This window comes from Castor canadensis, chromosome 1, assembly GCF_047511655.1.
Source record: "Castor canadensis chromosome 1, mCasCan1.hap1v2, whole genome shotgun sequence".
Lineage (NCBI taxonomy): Eukaryota > Metazoa > Chordata > Mammalia > Rodentia > Castoridae > Castor > Castor canadensis.
In genome coordinates this window covers 119017103-119043302 of record NC_133386.1, presented here as the reverse complement: position 1 = coordinate 119043302, position 26200 = coordinate 119017103, and the positions used below count along the sequence as shown (strand labels likewise).

General features: G+C 36.2%; 1 protein-coding gene across 3 annotated transcripts in view; it reads right to left on the bottom strand.

Annotated features, from left to right (window-relative positions):
• Positions 1-17537: 17537 nt before the first annotated feature.
• The window catches only part of Nox4 (NADPH oxidase 4), a 189878-nt gene continuing 181215 nt past the window's right edge, over positions 17538-26200 (bottom strand). For all 3 annotated transcript variants that reach the window (XM_074081424.1, XM_074081427.1, XM_074081434.1), the window contains one exon: positions 17538-19620. In XM_074081424.1, coding sequence (XP_073937525.1) covers positions 19500-19620 — 121 coding nt within the window. In that variant the 3' untranslated portion in view covers positions 17538-19499. The remainder of the gene's footprint in view (positions 19621-26200) is intronic.

Here is a 26200-nt window from a genome sequence, read left to right as displayed (position 1 = left end):
AAAATGTACATTGGTGAAAGAACAGCCTCTTCAATGAATGGTATTGGGAAAATTGGGTCTTTGTAGAAGATGGAAACTATCTCTCTTCCTAAATAAAATCACCTCAAAAGTAGAAGGAAGACCTAAATGGAAGATCTGAAACTACTAGAAAACATAGGAATACTTCAAAGCCTTGGTAGATGTATTGACTTTTTGGGTAAGACCCTGAAATCACAAACAACCACAGCAAAACACAGACAAGCAGGATTATAGCAATTAACAAGTTTCTGCATAGCCAAGAAAGTAATCAATAGAGTGAAGAAACAACTTACAAAATGTAAACAAAAGTTTTGCAAACTATTTTTCAGACAGATGATTAATATCCAGAATATAGAAAGAATAAAGAGCTGCAGTTACAAAACCAAATAATCCAATTCAAAAATTGGCAAGTTATAGGAATATACACTTTTCAAAAGAAGAATTTTAAACCGACAATACATTTATGAAAAAAGTGCTCAATATCATTATCCACCAGGGAAATACAAGTCAAAACCACAAAGAGATATCAAAAGGCAAAAATGAACAAATGCTGGCAAAGATGTAGAAAAAAGGAGACTATCATATACTATTGATAGAAATGTAAATTAATACAGCCACTACTGAGAACAGTATGGAGGTTCCTTCAAAAACTAAAAGTAGATCTGCTAAACCTAGATCCATCTAACCGACTTCTGGGTCTTTATCTAATGGAAACGGTATCAGCATAGAAGAGAGATACTTGCACACCCATTTCTATTACTACAATACTAGCAGACCTAGGATATGGGCTAAACCTAGATGTGTATCAGTGGATAAATGTATAAAGAAATGTGGTATATATACACAACTGAATATTATTAAGTAAAAAATGAGTGATATCCTGTCACTTGCAACAAAATAGATGGAACTGGAGGACATTAAGTGAAATAAGTCAGGCACAGAAAGACGAAAACTGCATGTTTTGTCTTATAATGTGAATGCTAAAGAAAGTCTAAATGTAGAATAGTGCTTACTAGAGGCTGGGAAAGGTTGGGGGTGGATTGGGGAAGGAGAAAGGTTTTAAATGCATCCAAATCATTTAGATGGAAGCAATAAGTTCTAGTGATCATCAGCACTGTGGGATGCTGTAGTTCATAGTAACCTATTGTATGTGTTATTAATTATTAGAAAAAAGGAACTCAGAATTTTCAACCATAAATTAATGATAAAGAGATGGTAATATTGATTATACTGATTTGATCAGTACACCTAAGGTGAATTATCACAGTGTACCCCATAAATACATACAATTAATAATAGATTAGTAAAATAAATTGAGGTAAATAAAAAGTCATTACTGAACCAAAGGCAATTTAAATTTTTTCCTATCTTCTAGGGATGTTATAATTTTGGATTTTGCCTTTATCTCTGTGTCCCATTTTAGTTTAAATTTTTTATGAAAGGCGTAAGGTCTATGTCTAGGCTCATGTTTTACAGTAAATATTCAACATTCCAGAACCATTTGTTAAAAACACTATTTTCTTCTCCATCTTATCACCTTTGCTTCTTTGTCAAAGTTTTGCTTCTTCTCAGTGATTTTGCCTGCAAGGTGTGTCTCCAGCATCTCTCCAAGATTTCACCATAGGAGGCATGCTTTCTGCTTCCTCCCTCTAGCCGCCATCTTGGAATTCCCTAGTATATCTTGAATTAAGGTTTGAAGGCAGGAGAGAAAAGAAGGCTGTAAATTTTTGAGTTTGCTCCTTTGAAAAGAACAACTCTTCTAGAAGAGTGAAAGGAAACCCTGCCCTCTTGCTCTTCACATGCCTATAGGTCACTGTGTGGGGCATCCTGTGAAACTTTTCTAACGTGCATTCCCAGATGATAACTAAAAGTGTTTTTGTATAGACACAGATGTGAAACAAAAAAGGTCAAGAACTCTGAATATTGAATTCTATTTGAAACAAGTTCATGCTGTATTTCTGAGGCTGGTTTCAACTCCTGGACACAAGTGATACTCCAACCTCAGTGAGTAGTTAGGATTATAGGCACACACCTTTGCATCTGACTGATGCTGAATTTTTAATTAAAAGATGTTTCCAAGTACACATGGAAAAGTCATTTCTATTATGTAAGGCTAGGAGTCTTAAATTTAATGTTATTATACATTGGCTAGTGAATTAATGAACTGGTGCCAGGGTTATATCTACAATTAGTGTGGTGGTCTTGGGAAGAGAAAAAGACAGAGAAAGACATGAGAGAGAAAAGTTTAGGAATCTTGGTGGCATAAGCAAAGGAAAAGAATCAAAATTCACATTACATTTTGAAATCACATGCTCTCTAGACAAATAATTAATATTTAAATGCTTAAAAGGAATCTTTTGAGTATACACATAATAAACCAACCCCTTGTAATTTGACTCTTCATTCTAATAATTTTTTTTCTTTTTCAAAGACATCTATTTTAAGATTCATCCAAGGTTTATAAATACTTCTAACCAAACTCAATATTTCCTATTCATTACAGCCCCTAGCTATAAAAACACTATGACAGTTAGGTTTAATTTAGCAAATAGTTACTGAGAACCAGTTATTTTGTTAGGGCCCAGAGTGATGAACATGATTAAGACCTGAAGACACATACTATATTGAAGAAATTCACAATTAGTGAGGGTCACAAGCAAGCAGATTAATTGCTTTTGAAGTTATAATGGAAATGTAATCACTTTGGAGCAATATGTTAAAATACTTTCATAGATAAGGTCATAAAATGGGGAAAAAAAGAATTATCTTTCCATAGTTTACCACCTACTATCTTCAGGCTGGCCCAATTTCTTGCAAAATAATTATAGTAGATACATTTTAGTCTTTTATCTGCAAGTTGTGGTTCTAAGCAGTACTTTTATATAATCACTAGTGGTCATATAAACCCTGAACATGGGCGTATTATTTTATTTAATGAGGAAGAAACTTGGAGAACAGAGACCTGACTAAAAGTCTCATATCTAGATTTTAATTCCTGAGTTTGACCCCTTATACCTCCTGCTATGCCACACTGCTTCCATGACCTCCAGTCATCTTTCACAACTACCCTCATCACTAAAACTCCCAGTGCTGACTGGGATCAGCACTGAAAATCCCAGTCAATTTTATTTTGTGTTCCTAAGTACCTCATGTCTATTGAATCATGTAACCCTCACTCTATGGATAAGAAAACAAAAGTTGGGGATAGTTCTTTTTTAAATTGCCCAAGATAACCCAGCTCACATTTGAGAGAACAGAATTTTAACTTGAGCAATATGAATATAAAATTCAATGAATCTGCCTCAAATGGAAATATAAATTTACTGCATTATATGGTAAGTACTGGAATTCCTCAGGTCCAGAAAGACACCAGACTACAGAGGCAGTTGAAAGAAATTATCATCTTTTATGCTAAGAGAAACCTAAAAGCTCCCTGATAAACAAGTCAGTCAGCATCAGCAGGGTATATAAAGTAATAGAACCTTGATCTCAAGTCAGGTTATTCTTCTGTGTTGAAATGAGTCAAATAATGGCATGGAAAATGGTCAGTGGTTTTCAAAAATGTAATTGAAAACAGCTGACAGTGTGTTTTGTTTTCTCCATCCTCTGATTTAAGGTTGGTATTATGAGATCTACTGCAATGAGACAGGGTCATGAATGCAGGAATGATAACTACCACCATAGACCAAGTCCACCATAATCAACTTTGAGAAAAGATAGTAAGATATAGGTTGAGCAGAAAGGAGGGAAACAGAGTTTGGTGGTACTGGAATGATAGTTAACAAAAAGGGTCGAAGAATATTTTAATTTCCCCCTGTTAATGACCTCTACTTTGTGTCAGTTATCACCCTGAACATGCTCAATCTTGTCTGTGTCAGTTAATTGAAAGAACACACAATAAACACATGCAAAGAAGAAAGTAAATTCTGTTTGTAGCTAGGACAGTGGCTAACCTCAATATGACAAAACTAGTGTGGTGCATGAGATTTATGCAATATTCTCAAGTGGTTTTTGGGATTGTTGTGAAGGATGAGTCCAAATCTGTAGCATGTACCACCCTAAGATTATTAGATGGAGAAAAGAAGGCTAAGAGAGAAAAGAGACACAACAAAGAAGATAGCAACCTGTGTTGAAAGTACAGCATATGTACATAGAAGAAATGGACGAGAGTGAGAATGTGGTTCTACAGGGCATGTAAGTTGTATCAGGGGTGACCAATATCACTTAGGTAAGGAAATTTTATAGGAGGACTCAGTGGTCTTCTGGCATAGCTTTACTCTGAGCTAAGATCTTTTACAGAGAAGGGATGCAAACCAAAAATCAGCAAAAGGAAAAAGTGTGTGGGGTGAAGTCCAGAGGAAATCAAGCACAAGTTTGCAAGAGTCCTCTACAGTGTAACCACACACCAAACATTTAATTCCTCTAGCAGAAGTAATGACATGTATGAAATGATTGCTACCAAGGAAGCTCATTAGTCAGTGTCCAGGTTTCTATTTGGGGTTCATTGCACTGGTACTACCTAACACTTACCAACATTTCAGATTTCCAGAAGAAAAGCATGTGTTCAATATAATGTTCTTGTTTACACAGAACTGTGGTCATATTGAGCCATTATTGTCAATGTGGGTGGAGAGAATTTCCTATTGAAATAAAGTTCCTAGATGCCAGTTAAGGATCATCCTCATAAGCAGACTTTTCTAAGGATGCATATTAAATTTTTTTCTGCATAGAGGTATGTGCACAATCTTCTGCAAACAATAAACATACCTACTAATAACCACTGGCAAATTATGTTTTGATATGTTGTTCAATCAAATTAGTAATCTCTATTCTGGTACTAATTTTTTTTGGCAGTACTGGGGCTTGAACTCCAGACTTCATGCTTGCTAAGCAGATGTTCTAACACTTGAGCCACACCTCCATCTGTCATATTTTCTATTCTTGAGGCAGAAGAAGGAAAGGTCTAAGAAAGATCAACCAAGAGGGGGAACCATCTCTCTACTATAGAAAAGCCTATCCACATTAATTGAAAACCAGTAAGTGAGAAATACAGGCTTAGCTATAAAAGGACATGAAATTTTCCTTTCCAGTTAACATACCTGGGAAAAAGTAGATACATCAAGCCTCATTTATTAATGGATTCCCTATTTGCAAATCACCTACTTGCTAAAATATTTTGTAACCTCAAAATCAATTTTCACTGCATTTTTATGATTATTTGCAGACATGTACAGAACAGCCAAACATTTGAATCTCCCAAGGCCCACATTAAGGCTCAATTAAGACTAAAACAAGACCAAGTTCTGCCTTCTTATTTCAGCTCTCATACTATTAAACAGATGTCCTTTTTGTGGTTGATTTAGTGTCAGATTTTCAAAATTTTTATGCTTTTGTTGGTGACTTCACTATACATGGAGAGTGTAGTTTATTGTTCCTCAGGACAAGAAGTGTGTGTGTGTGTGTGTGTGTGTGTAAGCTAAGCTTTGTTTAGGCTTGAGTAATAGTACTGTGGGCCATGAGTTTAATTTTTGTTTTGTTTTGATTTGTTTTATTACAGCTTTTCCCTGTGACCTGTTTTGCTTTCCTCACTCCCCTCCTCTTAAGAGCACTTTCTTAAATTTCATGCAAAAGAGTCAACTTCTTTGAGATATCTCAACCTAAGACAGTGAGGAATAACCCAAATATAGGAAAGACATTCATGTTCTGAACTGGTAAAATTGACAAACATCCAATTCACAGTGCCTATCTTCATTCCAGAAGAAAACAAGACGCATCCTCCCCATTGGCTGCATCCCTATTCCAGGGACTACCTGTCTCTCCATGCACAGAGGGCGCTAGGAGGCAGAATCCTTTTTGTCCACTGCTTTAGTCTCAGGGCTAAGGTATGCCTGGCACATAGTCCTCAGTATACATTTATTTGAATGAATGGATGAATAACACGTAGGATCTGTCTGATTACTTCTTAGATGGCTGTGCAACATATTTTGTTTATTCATTCATCAGTCATTGAGCACCTTGACAGATTCCACAGTTTACCTATCATGAACATGGCATGCTGGTATCTCCTTGAATATTGACTGACATTCCTTCATATATATGCCCAAGAGTAGTACGGTAGGGTCATAAGATAGGAATAGTTTTAGTTTTTGGAGGAAGTTCCATAGTGATATTCACAGTGGTTGAACCAGTTTATATTCCCACCAATACTGTATGAGGGTTCCTTTTCCCCACATCCTTACTAGCATCTGTTATTTGTTTTCTTGATGATAACCAATCTGTCTAGGGTGAGATGAAGTCTCAGTATCGTTTTGAATGGAAATTTCCTCATGGCTAAGGATTCCTTCATGTATTCATTAGCTAATTGTATTTTTTCTGAGAAATGTCTGATCAATTCATTTGCCTATGTGGTAATTGGGTTATTTATTCTTTTGCCATTTAGTTTTTTTGAGCTCCTTGCATATTGTGGATATTAATCCTTCTTCTGTTGAGTAGTTGGTGAAGATTTTCTTCATTCTGTGTGTTGTCTCTTGATCATGGCCATTGTTTCTTTTGATGTACAGAAACTTTTTAATTTGATGTGGTCTCAGTTGTCAATTCTTGTTCCTATTTCCTGGGCAAATGGAATCTATTCAGAAAATAATTACCTAAGCCTTTATCTTCCAGAGTTTTCACTATGTATTTCTACAGTAGTTTCAAAGTTTCTGGTCTTATATTAAGCTATTTGAACCATTTCACTCTGATTTTTGCACAGGGTTTAAGTGTTCTCGATGTAGATAGCTGTTCCCCTGCCACATTTGTTGAAGAGGCTCTTTTCTCCAGTGTATGTTTCAGCTCCTTTGTCAAAAGTCAGATGGCTCTGGCTGTGTGGTTTCATTTCTGGGTCTTCATGTCTGTTTTTGTGCCAGTACCATGCAGATTTTGTTTTTGCTTTTTTAAAATTTTTGTTAACTGTAGCTCTATAGTATAATTTCATATCTGGTATTGTGATACCTCCAGTGTGGTTCTTTTTGCTCAGGATTGCTTTTGATATTCAGTGTCTTTTATTTTTCCATATGAATCTTAGGAAGATTTTTCTATTTTTGAAGAATGGTACTGGAATTTTGATGGGTATCGTATTAAATCTGTAGATTGCTTTCAGTAGTATAGCCATTTTCGCAAAATCAATTCCGCCAATCCATGCACAAGTGAGGTCTTTCCAACTTTTGGTGTCTTTAATTTCTATCTTCAAGGGTTTTTTGTTTGTTTGTTTGTTTGTTTATTCAGTACTTGCATTTTAAATCAGGGTTTGTGCTTGGTAGGCAGGTGCTCTACAGCTAGAGTCACACCTCTAGCCCTTTTTACTCTGATTATTTTGGAGATAGGATCTTGCTCTTTGCCTAGGCCAGACTGGACAAAATCCTCCCATTTTAGGCTTATTGTTTAAACTGGTATGACAGGGGTATGCTTCCGCATCCAGCATTTTGCCTTTTAGATGAGGTTCCACAAAATTTTTTCCCCCCTGGGCTGGCCTGGAACCACCATAGGTATTTTTTTTTAATTTTTTGAAACTATTGTGAGTGTTCCTGATTTCTTTCTCAGCATGTTCATTGTTGGTAGATAGAAATGTTATTGATATTTATATGCTGGTTTTGTATCCTGCTACATTGCTAAAAGCATTTATCAGATCTAGGAGATTTTTTTTAAATCTTTACAGTCTTTTAAAGAAAGGGTCAGGGTCATAACATTGGCAAATAGGGATAATTTGACTTATTATTCCTTCCCTATTTGAGACAGTTTTGTTTCTTTCTCCTGCCTTATTGCTCTGATAGGAATTGCAAGACTATATTGAATAAGAGTGGAGAGAATGGACACCCTTGTCTTGTTTTTGACTTTATAGAAAATGATTTCATGTTTCCCCATTTAGTATGATGCTGACTGTACATCTGTCATATATAACCTTGATAATGTTGAGGTACATTCTTTCTATTCCTAGTTTCTTCAGGACTTGGGTCACATGATAAGGGGAGAGCACATACAGGAGGTATGGGGATAGGTAGGAAACCCAAAATATGAAAGTGTTTGATGTCCCCACTCCAGAGGAACTAATACAGAAAACTTAAAGGGACAGAGGTCAGTATGAGAAGGGGATCAGGAACTAGTGAAAAGGTCAGTTAGAGATGAATTAACTTGGGATAACACATTTGTACATGGAAGCGATGCTAAGAATCTCTCTGTATAGCTATCCTTATCTCAACTAGCAAAAATGCTTTGTCTTTCTTATTATTGTTTATGTCTTCTCTTCAACAAAATTAGAGATAAGGGCAGAACAGTTCTGCCTGAAAGTGAGGCGGGGTGGAGGGGAGAAGGAGCGGGCAGGGGGTAGTGGGGGGGAGAAATGGCCCAAACAATGTATTGCACATGTGAATAAATGAATTAAAAAAAAGAGAGAAATTGGTCTCTAATTCCCCTTTCTTGTTGTGTCCTTAGGTTTTGGAATGAGTGTAACACTTGCTTCATAGAGTGAGTTTGGTAGTGTTCTGTCTCTTTCTATATCATGTACAAGTTTGAAAAGTACTGGCATTACTTCTCCTTTAAAGGTCTAGTAGAATTTGTCAGTGAATCCATCAGGGTCTGGCTTGTCTTTGTTGATACTTTACTACTGCTTTAATCAAACTGCTTGTTATCAATCTATTTAGGGAGTTTATATACTCCAGGTTAAATTTTGGTAGATCAAATGCATATGTAAATTTATCCATTTCTTCTAGATTTTCCAGCTTATGTGAATATAGATATTCAAATATTCCCTCAGTATTCTCTGGATTTTGTTGGTATTTGTTGTGATATCTCCTTTTTCATCTCTAACTTTGTTAATTTGGTTATTTTCCCTCTTTATAAAACAGATTAAATAAGGGTTTATCAATCCTTTCTATCTTTTTGAAGAGCTGTTTGTTTCATCAATTTTTGTATAGTTTTTTTGGCCTGCACTTCATTAATTTCTGCCCTAATCTTAGTTATTTCTTTCCATCTGCTAATTTTGGGTTTGGCATGTTCTCGTTTTTCATGGAACTTGATATGCATCAGTTATGTGAGGTCTCTCTGGTTTGTTGATGTAGGTATTCATGGCTAAAAACTTGCCTCTTAACACTTCCTTTTCTGTAACCCAATGGTTCTGGTTCCATTCCCTTAGATTCTAGGAACCTTGTGTTTTCCCCTCTTATTTCTTCAATGACCCATGGGTCATTCAACAGACTCCATGTATTTGAATATTTTCTGTAGTTTCTTTTGCTATTGAATTTCAGTTTCATTCCATTGTGATCTGATGGAATACAGAAGTTATTTCTACTTTCTTATATTTGCTAAGGCTTATGTTGTGTATTAAATTATGAACTGTTTTTGAGATAGTTCCATGGACTTCTGAGAAGAATGTGTATTGTGTAGCTGGTGGGTGGAATACTCTGTAGATATTAGGTATATAATTCTGAGGCTTCTTTGTTGATTTTTGTCTAGATGATAGACAAAGTCTATCATTGTGTTTGGGTGTATTTGTGTTTTTAAGTTCAAGAGTGTTTGTTTAATGATGTTGGGTATACCAACATTTGGCGCATATATATTAACAATTGTCATTTTCCCTAATGGATTTCCCCTTTATTAATAAGAAGTGACACTCTGTTTCTTCTGGCTAATTTTGGATTGAAGAATTCTCTTTCTACTCTTATTCTGCTTTTTCATGGTCCAGATGATTGAAAGATCTTTTTTCACCTGCTCTAAGCCATAGGTTATTTATTTATTTATTTATTTTGTGGGTGAGGTGCATTTCTTTAGGTAACAAATGGTCCTCTTGCTTTTTAATCCAACCTGCCAATGTATGTCTTTTGATTGGATAATTGAAACCATTAATGTTCATATGTTAATATTTAGGATATGTAGTAATTTCTGTCATCTTGTTGCTTTTTAAATTGTTGATTCTTTGCTTATTGACCTATCTGATGAGATTTATTTTCCCCCATATTTTTCATGAATACATTTATCTTCCTCTTCTCCTTGTGGAATTCCTTTGAGTATCTTCTTCAGTGCTGGTATAGTTGTCATAAAATGCTTTAGTTTTTATTTTTTCTTTAGTTATGAATGATAACTTTGCTGGTTAATCTAAGTCAGCAGTTTTTTTCTTTTAGCACTTGAAATACATCATTCAATGCTCTCCTTGCTTTTAAGGTTTCCATTGAGAAATATGGTATTTTGATTGGTTTGCCTTTATAGGTGACTTGGCACCTGTTCCTTGCAGCTTTCAACATTCTTTTCTTGTTCATTGTAGTTAATGTTTTCACTAGAATATGCTATGGAGAGGTTATACTTTGGCATTTCCTGTTTGGAGTCATCAGGGCCTCCTGTACTTGGATGGGCTTTTTTTTTTTTTTCTCAATATTTGGGAATTTTTCTACTATTACTTTGTTGAATATGTTTCCTGTATCTTTAGCTTGCACCTCTTGTCCTTCAATGCCCATAATTTATAGGTTTGGCCTTTAATGGAGTTGCAGAGTTGTTGGATGTTCCATTCATATGCCTTCATTTTTTTTAAAAATCTTCATCTGATTTTTGTATTACAATACTTTGCTCAAACCTTGATAGTCTATCTTCCATTTGTTTCAGTCCACTGGAGAGTTTTTCAACTGAATATTGTATTTGAATTAAGGTACTTATCATTTACAGAACTTCAATTTTATTTTTATTTTATTTAAATGTACTAAATCAAATTTAATCCTTATAAAGAATCAAAAGCTACATTTACTTTTATACATATTTTATTGCATAAATATTTAAGGCATATTGTTTTGTTAGAAAATCTTGTTTTGGGACATGAGATAGTGTTCAAAGCTAAGCAAATAAAAGTTTATCAAATATACTTACATCTCCTTGCATTATAAACTGATTGTGCACTTTGGGTAGCATTTTCCCTAGGATTTTGAGAACAGGATAGTATTTCCATCCTAATGAAATGCCAAATTATCACTAGTCATATATATGATGATAATGAACAAGTAATGTTTAAGAAAATCTTTCTTTGAAACACTTTCAGAATGATCTAATTTTCAAGCTCATCAACATTTAAAAAAAAATTTTTCCTTTCATTTAATATGCTGGGTTTGGCATTTTATGTTTTCTTGTTTTGCTATTATTCTCAAATCATGTAACTGCCCCCTAAAATTAAAACATTAAATATTTATACAATTTTGAAATGTCATAATTACATGGTTTTCTCTGCACAGAAATTAGTGAACTGTATACTCATTATAAGATTCAAATGAGTTTTTATATTTAATCATTGAGGATTTCAATTTTACCAAAACATTGGTATACTGTAGATATTTGTAGCAATGAAATAATTCCTGCTTACAGGTATTTATACATTTTTTTTCAACAACCTGTCACCATCTCCCTGTTTTGAATTAGAGTTACTATAGGAATAGAGTAACTTTCAAGTTTTTCTGATGGTTTCATTAGTGGGATTCTAGACATTTGTCATACATTATGTATGCTTTGGAAGTCATATTCCAGAAGCATCTGAAAATGGATTTCCCAATCAGTAAAGTGCAGAGCAGAATTTTCTCTAAGAATAATCCTATTTCATGTTTCTATGCTGGCTGTGGATTGCAGGAGGACCTATAAGTTTATAGTGGACTGAATACATAAACATGTTTCAGTATATATGACTGTGGTGGTCACCATTAGATCTTTAGTATATGCCTAGTGTGTTGAACAAAATTGGAATGATTCTTGCAAAAGTAGGATGAAACATCTGCTTCATAATACAATATTTTATCCATGTTTCTAAATGTAAACTCTTTATATTGTTCATTATTCTCTTTACTAAAAGTCATTTATCAGTCAAATTAGAAGCTGCAGTACTCCAATTTATGAGCTTTTAGTGGTGATTTGTTCATAGGGTTTAAGCAGGTTACTTCATTATGTGTTATTGAATTTTGCTCAATCAATTCCTACCACGTTGTAAACTTTCAAGTGATTTATTTTTAAAGAATTTGATTTCCTGATATGGTGTCTTGCCCCTGTTTTTCACAAAGCTGTCAAATATTCTGTAATGGGCATTTTAACAGGTCAAGTTCAAATTCATTTAGAAGAAAAATTATCAGTTATATGCTTGCATTCCTTGTGTGCATTATTTTCTTTATGTCACAATGGGGTCATGAGTGCATGCTTTAATAGCACTAGTGCTGTACAATTACTCAACAGCAGCAGCCAGGAGGAAAGAACACAAAAGATAATTGGGAAAAAATGTTTTTTGGGGGGGTGTACAAATCAAGGAGACTTTGATGCAAATCTCAATTTGAAAGATTAAAAGTTTCTCTAAAATGCCTTTCCTTATTCTTATTAATATTCTGTTGTCAGAATGTGTTTGCCAAAGCTCCAAAATAAGAAAATGTATGATAGTAAGAGATTTTTTGTTGGACATTTTATTAGGCAATGAAATTTTTAAAAAGCATTTTAAGTGGCTTGTGCTGATGAGGCCTTGTTTACAGCTTGCTGATGATAAATGTGTAACTAATGACAAGATGTAAGCATACATTCTATAATAGAAATATACACTCAAAGTACTGTGTGGAAAATACTTTTTGACTTAGAGTGACTGTTTTCATCCCAATAAATTTCAACATTCCCTTACAGGCACTTTGACAAGATGTTCTCTCAAAATAATGTCAGGCTTATTCTGACCCAAGACTTTGATGGGAAATTTTGATTAATAAACAAATTCAGATTTCAAGATGTTTAACAATTTGTGTGCCTTGGGTTTCTTTTATCATGGTAGTAAGAGCTGTTTTATTTAGTAAGTTATTTTAAATGTTTAATAGGAAGTTCCTGGAAGGGAGGATGGAAGGCAGTTACCTTGTACTGGTCTTCTAAAAGGAGGTGGAGATAAAATAGTTAACTGTGTAAGTTATGTTAAGCCTTGTATTTTGGTTTTTTTGGCAGTGCTGGGGTTTGAACTCAGGGCCTACATAGTCCCTGGGCAGGTGCTCTACCACTTCAGCTATTCAGCCAGCCCTATTTTGTGTTGGATACTTTTGGGATAGGGTCTCACAAACTATTTGCCTCAGCTGGCTTTGAAGCGTGATCCTCATGATCTCTTCCTCCTGAGTAGCTAGAATTACAGGTGTGAGCCACTGGTGCCCACCAAGTTTTGTATTTTTAAGGCAATTGCTTCTACTCCTCAAACCTTATCTGCAAATAAAAGGAAAGGTGATTCAAATTAGAGCTCAGATAGAGCCTTGCAAGCCACAGCCACACCCTGAAGTTCTACTATGACTACGTCTTTTTTCAGTTGTCTATTATCACTCCTCTTCACCACCTATTGCTTTGATTCCAACTTTGGCCTGGACCACAGGTCTGATGCCACAATTGGTCTAAGATTATTTGTTTGAGTCCTTCTACTAACATAAGCTCTTTGTTGGTCTGTTCCCCATTTGGGAATTAACCTCTAATCTTTGGTTCTGAGTTTTCTTGCCTTGGATCTTAGCAGAGTCATCCATTCAGCATTCACTGACCCTAAGCAGGCATGGTCTCGGTGGACCCAAGCTCGCTAAAGCTCCCATCACACCCAATGTACTACAGAACCAGGAGTGATTGTGGTAGGGTAACAAGTAGAGTTTGTTTGCATAAAAATGATGTAGAGTCAATTCTTACTGTTGATGGTAGTTTTGTTCTGTAATTTTGCTGTACAGACTGAACTAGTGAGAACCAAGCCATTGCTCCCAGTTAGGTTCCTGTGAATTGCTCAATTAAACCCAGCCTGAGTTTACTTTTTTTTTTTTACTGTTATGTTTTGATTTGCTTCTAGTAACATTCATGCACATGGGCCACACAACTGCATAGAGTGCTAAGTGCAGGTTGGAAAGTCTAGCCCAGTGGACTGTCAGAAGCCAACCAGTGTCTGTGACCCCACTGCCCAGGGCAAAAAGGCCAGCATAGAAATGAGCCAGAGGGGCAAAATGGTTTCATTCTGAGAGCCACCATACAGGCCAGTCCAGTGTCCAGGTGCAAATACATCTAATCCCCCAAGAAAATTATTGGCTAGGTGGGCTAACTAAAGGCCCCCACATGTGGCCCCAGACTGGCAGAGAGGTAAAATCATATGAACTTTTTCACACCAGTGTTACTCACGAGGGCTTCCACTCTGTGTGTGGCCACAAATACATCTTGCCCTCAAGAAAACTTTTAGCAAAGCAAGTTTATTAAAGGCTGTCACACCTGGCTCTGGACCAGTGGGTAGACGAAGCCACTCAGTGCATGGGTCTCTACCCAAAGTAAGGGAGAAGAGGCAAGCAGGCTGGCTGGCTAGATCTCTAGGATCTCTATCCTAACACAAGAACAAGTGTGGAAGCAAGGTGGCCAGCCAGCTAGAGCCCTAATCCCATACCACCCAGTGCAAGTACATACACAAGTGACAGGAGCTATTCACCCCTTACTCTCCAAAGAAAACATTAAACAGGAGGCCTAGGTGGAAAAGGGGAAAAAGCTCACTGTGGACAAGTCAGAGTAGCCACTGGATTTTTTGAGCAAAGCATGGGCTTTGAGAGTGGCAGAGTGCTTTCTGACCCATTAGCTGTGCTCAGGGACCCTAGACACATACCCCAACTACTAACTCACACAACTGGAACTAACCCCCTCAACCCCAGCAGAGCAAGCAATTCCTGGTAATTTCCACTACTCCATAGGACCTCTCCACCTCACCCGAGCAGCTGTCCCTGACCCAGAGCCCTCCTCCAGGGCTGCAGCTGGTCAATCCAGGGCCCTGAGGGGACACATAAGTAAACACAACAGGAGAATATCAGACAGAAAGGTGAGGACCAGAGATTGGAGGAGAGCATCAATTGTACTGACAGAGCCCAGCAGACATGCAGTCTTAACAAAGAAGAAATATGTTTTTCTTAATTTGTAATTTGTAACTTGTTTCTTTTTCATATATTCTCATTTTTTCTCTTTACTTTTCCTATCAGCTGCTTACAAATTTTTATATTGGTAGTTTATTCTGCCTTCTTTTATTATTCTTAACCTGTTTCTTTTCAATCTCTGATGATAGCACACTTTTCTACCATAACTGATCTGTATTCCTACACACTAGTATTTTGTTTCCCTACAGCCCTCACACCTCACTTGCATTCTCTCGATTTTCCTTCTTCCTTATTTCCTCCTTCACTTCCCTCCCCCTTATTTTTACTAACTTTAACTCCTACTGCTATAGGTGACTATAATGCTAGTCACCTTCATATATAACATGATTGGTTGTATAGATAATGTTGCCAATGATATTTTATTTTATGCAAATATTTGCTTTGGTATTGAATTGGTGAATTTGATATTGCTGAGTTATATTGTCCCCATGCCAGTGGTGACAATAGCACATCAACCATGCCACTGCCCAGTCCTGCCAGAACATAGAGAATAATTCAACAAAGGTTTTAGGTAATTAAAACCCCTCTCCAGCACTGTATAACCTCATGCTTGCACTTAATAAGAACCAAATGCCATGGTATATGGCTGAACATCTCACATTTCCATGGAAGGACAACACTTCCTCCATTTGCAAACCTGCCATTATTAAATGCTATGAAAGTTGAAGGGTTACTGCGTATTCTCAGAGAATTTCATTTTCTTTCAAGCAAGCATTTCTTATAATCTACCATAAAGATGCATATACAATATATAAATATTAAAGCCTATAAAATAAAGTGAGCTTCAATGAAAACACATAATGTGAAGTATATTTGGTTTGAGTAAGAAAGCCATAAATTAACTTTATTCCCATTAGGGAAAAGTAGCTACAATGCAGTATTTTTTTTCTTTTATATAATTACTTATAGCTCTAAGACTTAAGGTTTAATTCAATAGAATGTCATTTAAATACCTACTTTTTCCTTCCATCATATCTTAAATAAACAGGATAACATATTACCCTCTAGTAGTTCCTAACTTAATTCTCAAAAATCAGTACACCTATCTCTAGCAACATTAGACTAGATAAAAATTAGCTAAGAGGAATTCAAAAGGAATAGCCCATATTGTACATGAGGGGTAACATCATTCACGGGGATTTCAGAAGAGTCCATGTTTTTACTTTATTTTTGAGATTATCAAAAAACCTACTACAGAAGGTTTGCCTAGGAAACCTGTCTAATCATTACCCTTTGCATCCCCTTATCTGCCTTCTTCCACTACATGTCTGTAAAAGGCAGAGGTAGCTATCATTCCTGTTTTTAAGTAAGTGGTTCAATTCATTTCAAGGATGGAGTCTCCAAGTCTTGTCAGTCTGGTTTGTAACCCTATTCACAGTGGTTGTGGTGGCTGGAAAAATGCCGACCCTGGTATATTCTTGTGGTAGAATGACACTACAGCCAATTATTTTCAATTTTTAAAGAAATTTTTACTGTTCTCACCATTCATTTTAAAAACAAATTTTAACTAAGTCAGAAGAAAGTTAATTTCTTGTTAAAGCCATTTGGTAAGCAGATAATCACCATCTTTAAATAACAGTTGCTGGGGGAAGGGAGCACCCAGATCTGTCTTTAAAGATGGCAAGCTGAGTTAGAGCTGGTACTTTCTTAAATCAGACAGTTGCTGGGAGCCTCAACAATAGAATGCAGCACCTCTAATACATAGCCAAGCATATAGCACAGGTCACACTCCAGCACAAGAGCAGTAAGGTATTTTACATTCCTTTAAGGCTCAGCTTGAGAAACAAAGATTTAACTGCTTTTTCCTTATCCAGTGTTTTGGCCACAGGATATTTTTAAGCAGGTGAGCAAAGCCCCCCTTCTTTGCACTGATAAGATTTCTCACAACTGAAATGAATTATTCAGTCATACTACATTGATAGCAAGCTGCAAGTGAATGTGCTGATACAGGCAGATCCATTGTTATGACATAATGGAGAGACTCTGTTTCTCAGTGTCTGCATTTGCTAAGGTGTTTATTCTCTGGGTAGAAGGGTAAGAACCATGAAGTATGACCTTGCAATGACAATTTTTAATGCACTGTGCATGCAACTGAAGCAATGCATGACACCCTCTCCTTCTTCATTGCTATGTATATCAAAGTATTTATGTAGTGCTGATTTTCATTGAAAACATTGGGGTCATCTGTAGGTTAAATACCAGCTTGTCAAAGCTCTGTTACTTAGAGAACCAGATATAATTCTGATCAAAGGTAAAGTTTCTTCCAAATTCTACTGTTAGTGAAAATGTAAAAGGATCCTAATTTTAAAAAATACATTACTTATAAGTGATTAAGAATTACTTATCAAGTCCAAATAAGGAATCCTAACCCTAGTTTGAGAAGTAATTTTCTAGTCACACCACTTGCCACTGACACTGATATCCCCACACCTGAAACACCTAAATATGTCTTCTAATGTACACTCAAATGCCAATTCCTTAAGTAAGATTGCGATTATTTCCATGACTCATGAACAAATATTATTGATTTAGTTGTTGCAAAGGTAAGATGAGGTTATAGGAATTTCAAGGACACAGTTTCAATTTTAATATTTATTGCCACTGAAATTAATTATTTAAGACATGTATGACAAGAATTATCCCCATAGAAAGGATCTCGCAAAACAAAAAGCTCTTTATGTATACAGGATGAAGCCTTAATTTCATTCCTATCCAAAAAAACAAAAATTAATTGTGTTTAACACTTAGATGTTTGAACATATGGTGAAATTTAGAAGAGGAAAAGAGGTTCAACTGGTATAGCAAACTAGTTCTGAAATATCAGCTGTCTTTTGAAAAATACTCTAGAAAAATATCTGTCATATTGGAATAAGATGCTTTAATATAATCACATAAATTATGAGAGTTAATATTGCACATCAAGCCTTGATAAACTCAACTTTCTTTTTATTAGCTCTGTGTTATGTGTTTTCATTAAAATTCTTTTTAATCTTGAAAGAGTTGCCAAGATGTACTGGCTATTGGATATGCCTTCAGGTATGTCCATATCCTTTCACATTTTCTGATTCACCTTCTTCCCACACAATGGAGAAGAAGGAATTTCAAGGAAAGGAATTCTACAAGTAACCATGCTTATGGTCATTTAGTACTGGATGGTTTGGCATATTTGATGGCTATTAGTGAATCATAGCAAAAAGAATGACAGTAGCATCTATCATGTTTTGTTATATGCAAAAGTTTAACAAAGGCAAGGCAAGTCAGACTGCTGATTTCAGCAATGTGTTATATTTGATAGCAACTGATAAGATGTCTACTAAACAAAATCATTAAACTCTGTGAATGCCTTAATTATTTTAAGGCAGTAAAGTGGATTTTCACTGTAAGTCAAGGTTATAAAATAGCCAGAAATCACAAATTTATAGGATCAAAAAGCATAGTGCCAACAGTCTTTAAACCTCATTAACCAGTACCCCAAACAGTGAAACAATAATCTTGATTATAAATGTAAATGTGAATAACAAGTGAAGTACTTCAACTTGTGTAGAAAGCAGAACAGGATACTTTTCAGGAATGTGAAAATGGAGTATCAATATCTCCATCATAAACCATTGTGTCACAAAACTGAGAGATTTTGCATTTCAGGATCTGCTATAAGATATAATGCGTTTTGTCTCAAGTGCAAATTAAACAAAGCACATTAAGAGGCTAAAAACTAACACAAACTATATCTGAGAAAAAAGTGAAAGAAATAGGCCAAAATGCTAACAAGAAAAACCATCATTAGCATACATATCCCTTTATAATTTATAGTAATGACATTTCCATTACTATGTAGTAAGCTGGAGATGCAAAGGTCCTATTAAATCATTGGTTCTACTGTCTGTAAGGGAAGGTAGACTTCCCTAGACAGAAGAAAAGAAAGAAAAATATGAAAGTAGGCAATCTATCAATATCTACAGAAGGTTTCGTGAGCATGGTCTACAAACATCAAGTAGAGGTATTAGCATCAGTAGTAAGAAAGATTAGACATCAACAGAAAGTACCCGTATCAATACAGAATCCTGTGTATCAAACATCTGATACATTAGATTGGAGCTTTTCCAAATTAAAGCTACTCGTTTATACACAATGTGGAAAATGTAATTCTAGTTTCAAGAAATTTCAATCTTCTATTTGTTCAACCAAAAGCAATTTAAAGAGGACTGTGGCTATCAATTTCAGAGTGAGCTCAGCTCTCCATTAGGGAGTATGTGCAATAAAAATCAACAGCGTGTGTATAATAGTGTTCTTTTAATTTAAGCATCCAAAGGGAATCACCACATCAAATATTCTTCAGGACCTCTTTGGTTTTCAGATTAAATATGTAATGTGACCTGTCATTTTGTCACATCCTCTGCATTCTCATTTTAAATAATCATAAATAAAAAAAAAATCCCTGCTACTCTTTGGAACAAGATATTTGTTTGATTCAGCTGAGTTTCCAAGTCTGAGAAATTGCACTCATTCCTTCATTAGAGTCCTGGTTCATCTCAAAGGTTTTCAGCTGAAAGATTCTTTATTGTATTCAAATTTGGTCCCATATGAATTGTTCTGGTTACTCAATTTATGAAGAGTCTTGGAAATTGAATTGGGTCCACAGCAGAAAACACCAACTGTTTTCCTGGAAAGAGAAGAGAAAAAGTGGAGAATCAGGTGGAAAATTAGGCAGAACGTGGAAAGAAGTATGCTATATGAGCATGGGTTTAGGTATCAATAAAGCTAATCCCTTGCTATGTTGTGTATTAATTATTTCCAAATAAAAATTACCATCAGAAAAACATTTTGTTTACCTCATGCTTTTCATATTGGAATTCAGAAAAAAAAATTAAAGGTAAGTAGGAGTACAAATTTGCTCATGAACAAAGACTGACCCTTAAGTTTTGCATTTCATACTGTTGGTAAAACTAGAAACCATATTAAGAGAAACTCATAAATGCCAATTGCTAAACATACTTTAAAGTGCATGTAATTAGGCACTCTATACAAATTTTTCTAAAGTTTCCACATGGGTTTGTATGAGCAGTGATGAATAAAGAGAGAAAACTGCATAACTAATTTGAAAAGACAATTTAAAGTGACCAGTTTATATTTGCATGGAAATATAACATACTAATCTGTGTAATATTCCTTTTTATTTATGCACGGTAATGATGGGAACAAGTGCCAAACAGGTTTTATAATTCTGTAACATAAAATTTTAGTGATTAAATAATATATACCTCCAACAAACAGACTAAGTAAATTAAAGAAATGGCTAATATTTCAAACTGATCTTCCTCCAAAGCTTCTTGACTTGCATTGGCTATCAAAATGATTAATATTTCTATCATATCTTGGACAAATAGAGTATGTTCTCATTATCTTAGAATAATTGGTAAAGTAAAAAAGGCACTGGTGGCTCACGCCTATAATCCTAGCTACTCAGGAAGCAAAGATCAGGAGGATCACCATTGGAGGCCAGCTGGAAAAAGTAGTTCTGTGAGACTCAATCTCAAAAAAGGGCTGGTGGAGCGGCTCAAGGTGTAGGCCCTGAGTTCAAGCCCCAGTACCGCACACACACACACACACACACACACACACACACAGGAAAGTAACAGTGGGCAGCTAAAATGTTACCCACTTCCACCAATGGATAGGTCGTCCAGACCCTTCCCCTAAAAAAAATCAACTAAGAACCTTCAGAGTCAAGCTACACCATGGACCAAATGGACTGCACGCATCTACACAGTGCTGCTCTGACAACTGCAGGTGTCTTTTCAGAAGTTCATGGAACTTTCTCCACAACAGATCGTGGTGCAGTCCACAACGCAAGGTTTAACAAGTATAAAAAGGTGAAGTAATACCTGGCATCTTATCAGATCATGATGGAATAAAACTAGAAATCAACAGCAAGAGAAAATAAAGAAAATATGCAAATGCATGTGACTAGTGGGTTATTGAAAAAATCAGGGGACCATTAAAAATTCCTTAGAAGCAAAAAAAAAAAAAAAAAACCAAAACAAAAATGAAAGCACAACATATCAGAATCAGTGCGATATAGCAAAGGTGCTCTAAGGCAGTGCATAGTTATGAGTGCCTACATTAAAATACCAAAAACCTAATGATGCAACTTAAGGAAAAAAATAAGAAAAATCCCCAACAAATCCCAACACAGTATAAGGAAAGAAATAATAAATCTATTCAAACACATACCTAAATTTATACAAATACTGAAGAAAATATTTTGTTAAGATTTTCACCTTTAAATATGCAACAAAGAACTATGGTAATAGAGCTTTTACTTCAAGCCAGGACTGAGAAATCCTATTAGGTTTATCTTCTTTCATTAAAGAACTAGAAAAAGGGCAGTGATGCTGCCCAGTGTCAGAGCATTTGCTTAGCATGTGTGAGGCCCTGGGTTTGATTTCTAGCTCTGCAGTGACAACAGTAACTATTATTGGAGATAGGACCTCTAAGCAGGTGATTAAGATAAAATGAGACCACAAGTGTGAGCCCCAATACAACCTAATTAGTGTCTTTCTAAGCAAGGCTATTTGAACACAATATAAACACCAGGGTTGTGCATGAATAGAGAAAAAGTCATATGAAGGGGTCATCTCCAAGCGAGGAGAGATTCCTCAAGAGGAAACCAGGCTGATATTGAACTTCCAGCCTCTAGAACTTGGGAAAAATTCTGTTGCTTAATCCACCCAGTTGGTGAGATTTTGTTACAAAATCCCTAGCAATATAAAACCAGGAGAAAGAGTACTCAATATAAGTAGCCCTACATCAACAGAAATTATAGAATTATCACATGTGGTTACTGAAACAGTAATGATACTTATATTTCTTATGTTCAAAGAAAGCATCAACATGATGGCAAGAGAAATAGAAGATATTTTAAAAGACCTGAAAAGAAATTCTAGAAATAAAATACAATGTTTGAAATGATAAATACACTGGACAGGTTAACAGAATAATACACAGTGCAGAAGAAAACATAAGAACACTTGATAAAAACAATTTTGAAAAAAACCCCAATTGAATTCTACAGAGAAAGCCTGAGCAAAATATGAACAGTGACCTATGGGAAAATAACAACTAATCTAACATACATGTAACTGGCATCCCAGGAAGACAGAGGACAGAGGGAGAACACAAAAACAATGAAGAAATAATTACCAAAAATTTCTCCAAATTTGACGAAAACCTATAAATCCAAGGATCTCATGAACCCCAAAGACAATAAAGCACAAAGCAAACCGCAAGTCAACTTACAAGGAACTGCTAAAATCAGTGACAAAGAGGAAAACTTAAAAGTAGTTCCAAGGGGTGGGGTGGGGCTGGGGAAAGACTAATTAGAAATTATTACCAGAAAATGAAAGACAAGAATGTCAGTGGATTTTTGTCACCAACTGTGCATGTCAGAGGCAGTGAAGTGACATCATCAAGAGCTGAAAGACAGAACAAAATGTCACCTGTATCAAGCCATTTGTGCACTAAACAAAAATGCTTTTCAAAATGAAAAGGGAATGAAAACTTTTCAGAAAAACAAAAGCCAAGTGAATGTATTCATTCCTAGCAAGCCAGCACTGTAAGGAATGTTGAAGGAATTTCTTAAGAAAGAAGGAAATTGAAATCAGATGGCAATTCAAGTCTACTCGATGGAATGAAAAACACCAAAATAGTAAATCTGCAATCAAATATCAAATATACTTTAGTCAAATTCCTAATCTCTTTAATACATGACTTTTCAAACAAAAGTACCAAGAATGGGGTTTGCAGCATCTGTTAAAGGTAAGATGAATGAAAGCAATAGCAAAATGGAAGTACACAGTGATAAAATATTATTCCACATAGACTGTGAAAAGCAAAGAATGTGCATTATACATCTAGAACAACGTGTCTCAAATGTGGCTTTGATTAAATTTACCTAGAACACAAACAGTGGGCCCCATCCTGTCAACTTCTGATTCAGAAGGTCTTTGAAAGGGCTCAAGCATTTGCCTTTCTAACAAGTTCCTAACTGATGCTGACTGAATGAATTCAGTTTCGGAACCTACAGCCTAAAGCAGTTACTAAAAAAAAAATAGGCAAACTAATACTAAGGTATAGCTAATATGCCAATATTGAAAAAAAAATCACAAATTATTCAATTAATCCAAATAAAAGTAGAAAAAGACAAAAAACAAAGAGCAAATGAGATGAGTAAAAGTAATAAACTGCTAGATTTAAACCCAACTATATTTTAAGTTAAATTAAATGTAAATTGTTTAAACACTACAATATAAAGTTCCAATACACAGGAAGCAAAACTGATAGAATTGCAAAGACAGGTGAATTCAGAATCATGGTTGAAGATTTCAACACTCTTCTCTCAGGAACTGACGGAAATGGACAGAAAAACCAGCCAGTGTATTCATATCTTGAACACCGCTCTTAACCAACTGGAACTAATGGACATTTGTAGGAAGCTTTACCCAACAATGCTGAAATACAAATTCTTTCCAAGAGCACACAGACCAGACGCTGGGCAGTAAAATGTGTCTCGATAATGTTAAGAAATAATAAGGTATATATTTTTAGATCATACCTCCATTGAACAAGAACAAGAAAGAAACAAATCAAAGATATCTGAAAAATCTCCACATTTTTGGAAATTAGACGGTATAATTCTAAATCACATATAGGTCAGGAAAATTTCATGAAAAAAATTTAATTATTTAGATTTGGATGAAAATGGAAACAAAGCCTATTGAAATTTGTAAGATGTAACCAAAGTGGTATTTGGCAGGGAAATTTATAGTAGTAAATATTTTTATTACAAAAGAAAGTTCTGGTGGTAGTGTACCCCTGCAATCACAGCAACTTGTGGGGCTGCCAGTCCAGACAAGAAAGTTAGAGAGACTCCATCTAATCCACTAAACCAAGGTATAGTAGCATGTGTCTTCAGTCCTAACTACAGGGGAAGCACAGGTGGGGAGGATCACAGTCTGAGGCTGGACTTGGGCAAAAACGCAAGAACCTGTCTCACAAAATAACTTAAAGCAAAAAGGGATGAACTTTGTGGCTCAAGTGGTAAAACCTGCCTAGCAAGCATGAGGCCCTATGTTTGAACTTCAGCACTACCAAAATGAATAAAATAAATAAATAACAAATATTTACAAAAAGAAAAGGTCTGAATCCAAAGACCTTAGTTTCCCCCTTAAGGTTCAAATTCATTAAAGAGCAAATTCAACTCAAAGTGAGAAGGAATAGAATAAGAGGTACAAAACAAATGACCTCCTACTTAATAAAACTTGTACTAAGTTTCTTTGTTTACCCTAAATGATGGAAATAATATACCATTACTTTCTTTGGCAGGGCAATAACAGTAATTTTTGCAAGTTTGTCAGATTTCCTAAAGCCTCTTCTTAACCACTGGATACTAAAGTCATTGTTTTAACCTTAAAAAAATGTATTAATTGCACAAAATAATGATTTTCACACAGCCATGTAATGTACTTTGACTGTTACCCCTCCTCTCCACCTCTCTGATCCACTTCCTTCTACTTTCATTTATTTTTGTTTTTCTACATTACACGCATGACATAGTGTTGTGGAAATATTGTCAGATGAGAAACCAAGCAACACACAGAAAAGTGGAGAACTCAGATTTTATTTTATGCTGGTGGTCCCAGATGAGCTCACACTCAAAATTCTGGGTCCCCAACAATGAATTCATGGGATTCTTAAAGGACAGTGCTGGGCATCAGGTTACAAGGAATGTGTTAGGGTTAATAGGTGAGCCAGTGCTGGGTTACAGACCTGGGGTTGTTTAGATAGGAGCAGCAGGGGAGGTCTGCTGTGGAAAGTTTGTTTACATAAGAAAAAAAAGGAAGGTAGAAATGGGCAGTTATCTCTGCATGGGGTCTTTTGTCTTGGCCCTGGACTCATTTTATTACTTAACTAGTAATTTCTCATGTCCTACGGTCTGCTTGAGATAATCTTCTTGTTCATCCCCCTCTTTCAATGCTTTTCATACTTATGGACAAGCATCGACCCTAAATTTCAGGGATCCCATTGGGTTCCTCCTGTCCCAAAGGCCTATTGGGTTACCAAGAGCTGCAACTTTATTGCCTCCATGCACGAGCTAATGAAGTGAGTTATGGCATTGAGAATGCAAGGGCCAAATACTAGGGCCAGTAGGAGCATGAAAAGGGGACCAGCCAAGGGGAGTAGCCATGAGGCCCAATTCCATGAAGAGTTCGAGCTCTGGATCTGAGCGGGGGGCATCCATTAGGTCTGGTTTGCTGGAGTACACTTTGTCCATTACCTCTTCACAATCATGATCTGGGGACCATTCCTCTGTTGACAGGAAGGTGGCAGGATTTAAAGTTTGTAGAGTTTCAAGCCTGACATGAGGATTTTCACATAGTAGTCCTTGGTAATGGGCCATTCTGGAACTGGTCAGCCATTTATGACCCTGCCCATTCATTAGAGCCATGATTGCTGAGGGACCTTAACATTAACATCCTGTCCCAGGGTGAGCTTTTCGGCCTCCCTGATTAGGGTCACCATAGTGGCCAGGGCTCGGAGACATGGAGGCCACCCTGAGGCCACTGTGTCTAAGCGCTTTTACAGGTAAGCCACTGGCTGCTGCCATGGACCCACCATTTGGGTGAGGACCCCCAGATCTGTGTGATTTTTCTCACAGATGAAGAGATTGAATGGTCATGTTACATCTGGCAGCCCTGGCTCAGGAGCACTGGTTAACAATCTCTTTATCTCCCAGAAAACCTTTTATTGGTCTGGTACCCAGGTTAGAGGGTCCTTTCTGGAGCCTGCCGTGGCCTCATAGTGGCTTGGCCAGGCTTGAATATCCAGGCATCCAGATGCCAATCCCAAGAATTCTTGGATATCCCTTTTGGTCTTCAGCTGAGGGATGGAGCAGATAGCCTGTTTCCTCTCTGGACCCAGGGCACATCGTCCTTCCGAGATGACGAATCCGAGGTATCAGACCTCTTGCTGGCAAACTCGGACCTTTTTCCAGGAAACTTTGTAGCCTGCCTTGGAGGGTTGGGCTAGCAATGCCTTCATCCCCTCCCAGCATTTCTTCCATTCATGGCTTGCCAGGAGCAGATCATCCACATATTGGAGCAAAGTACAGGTTGGATTTTCTTCCGGGAAAGTTGACAAATCCGCTGCTAAGGCTTCCCTGAACAAGGTGGGTGAGTTTTTGA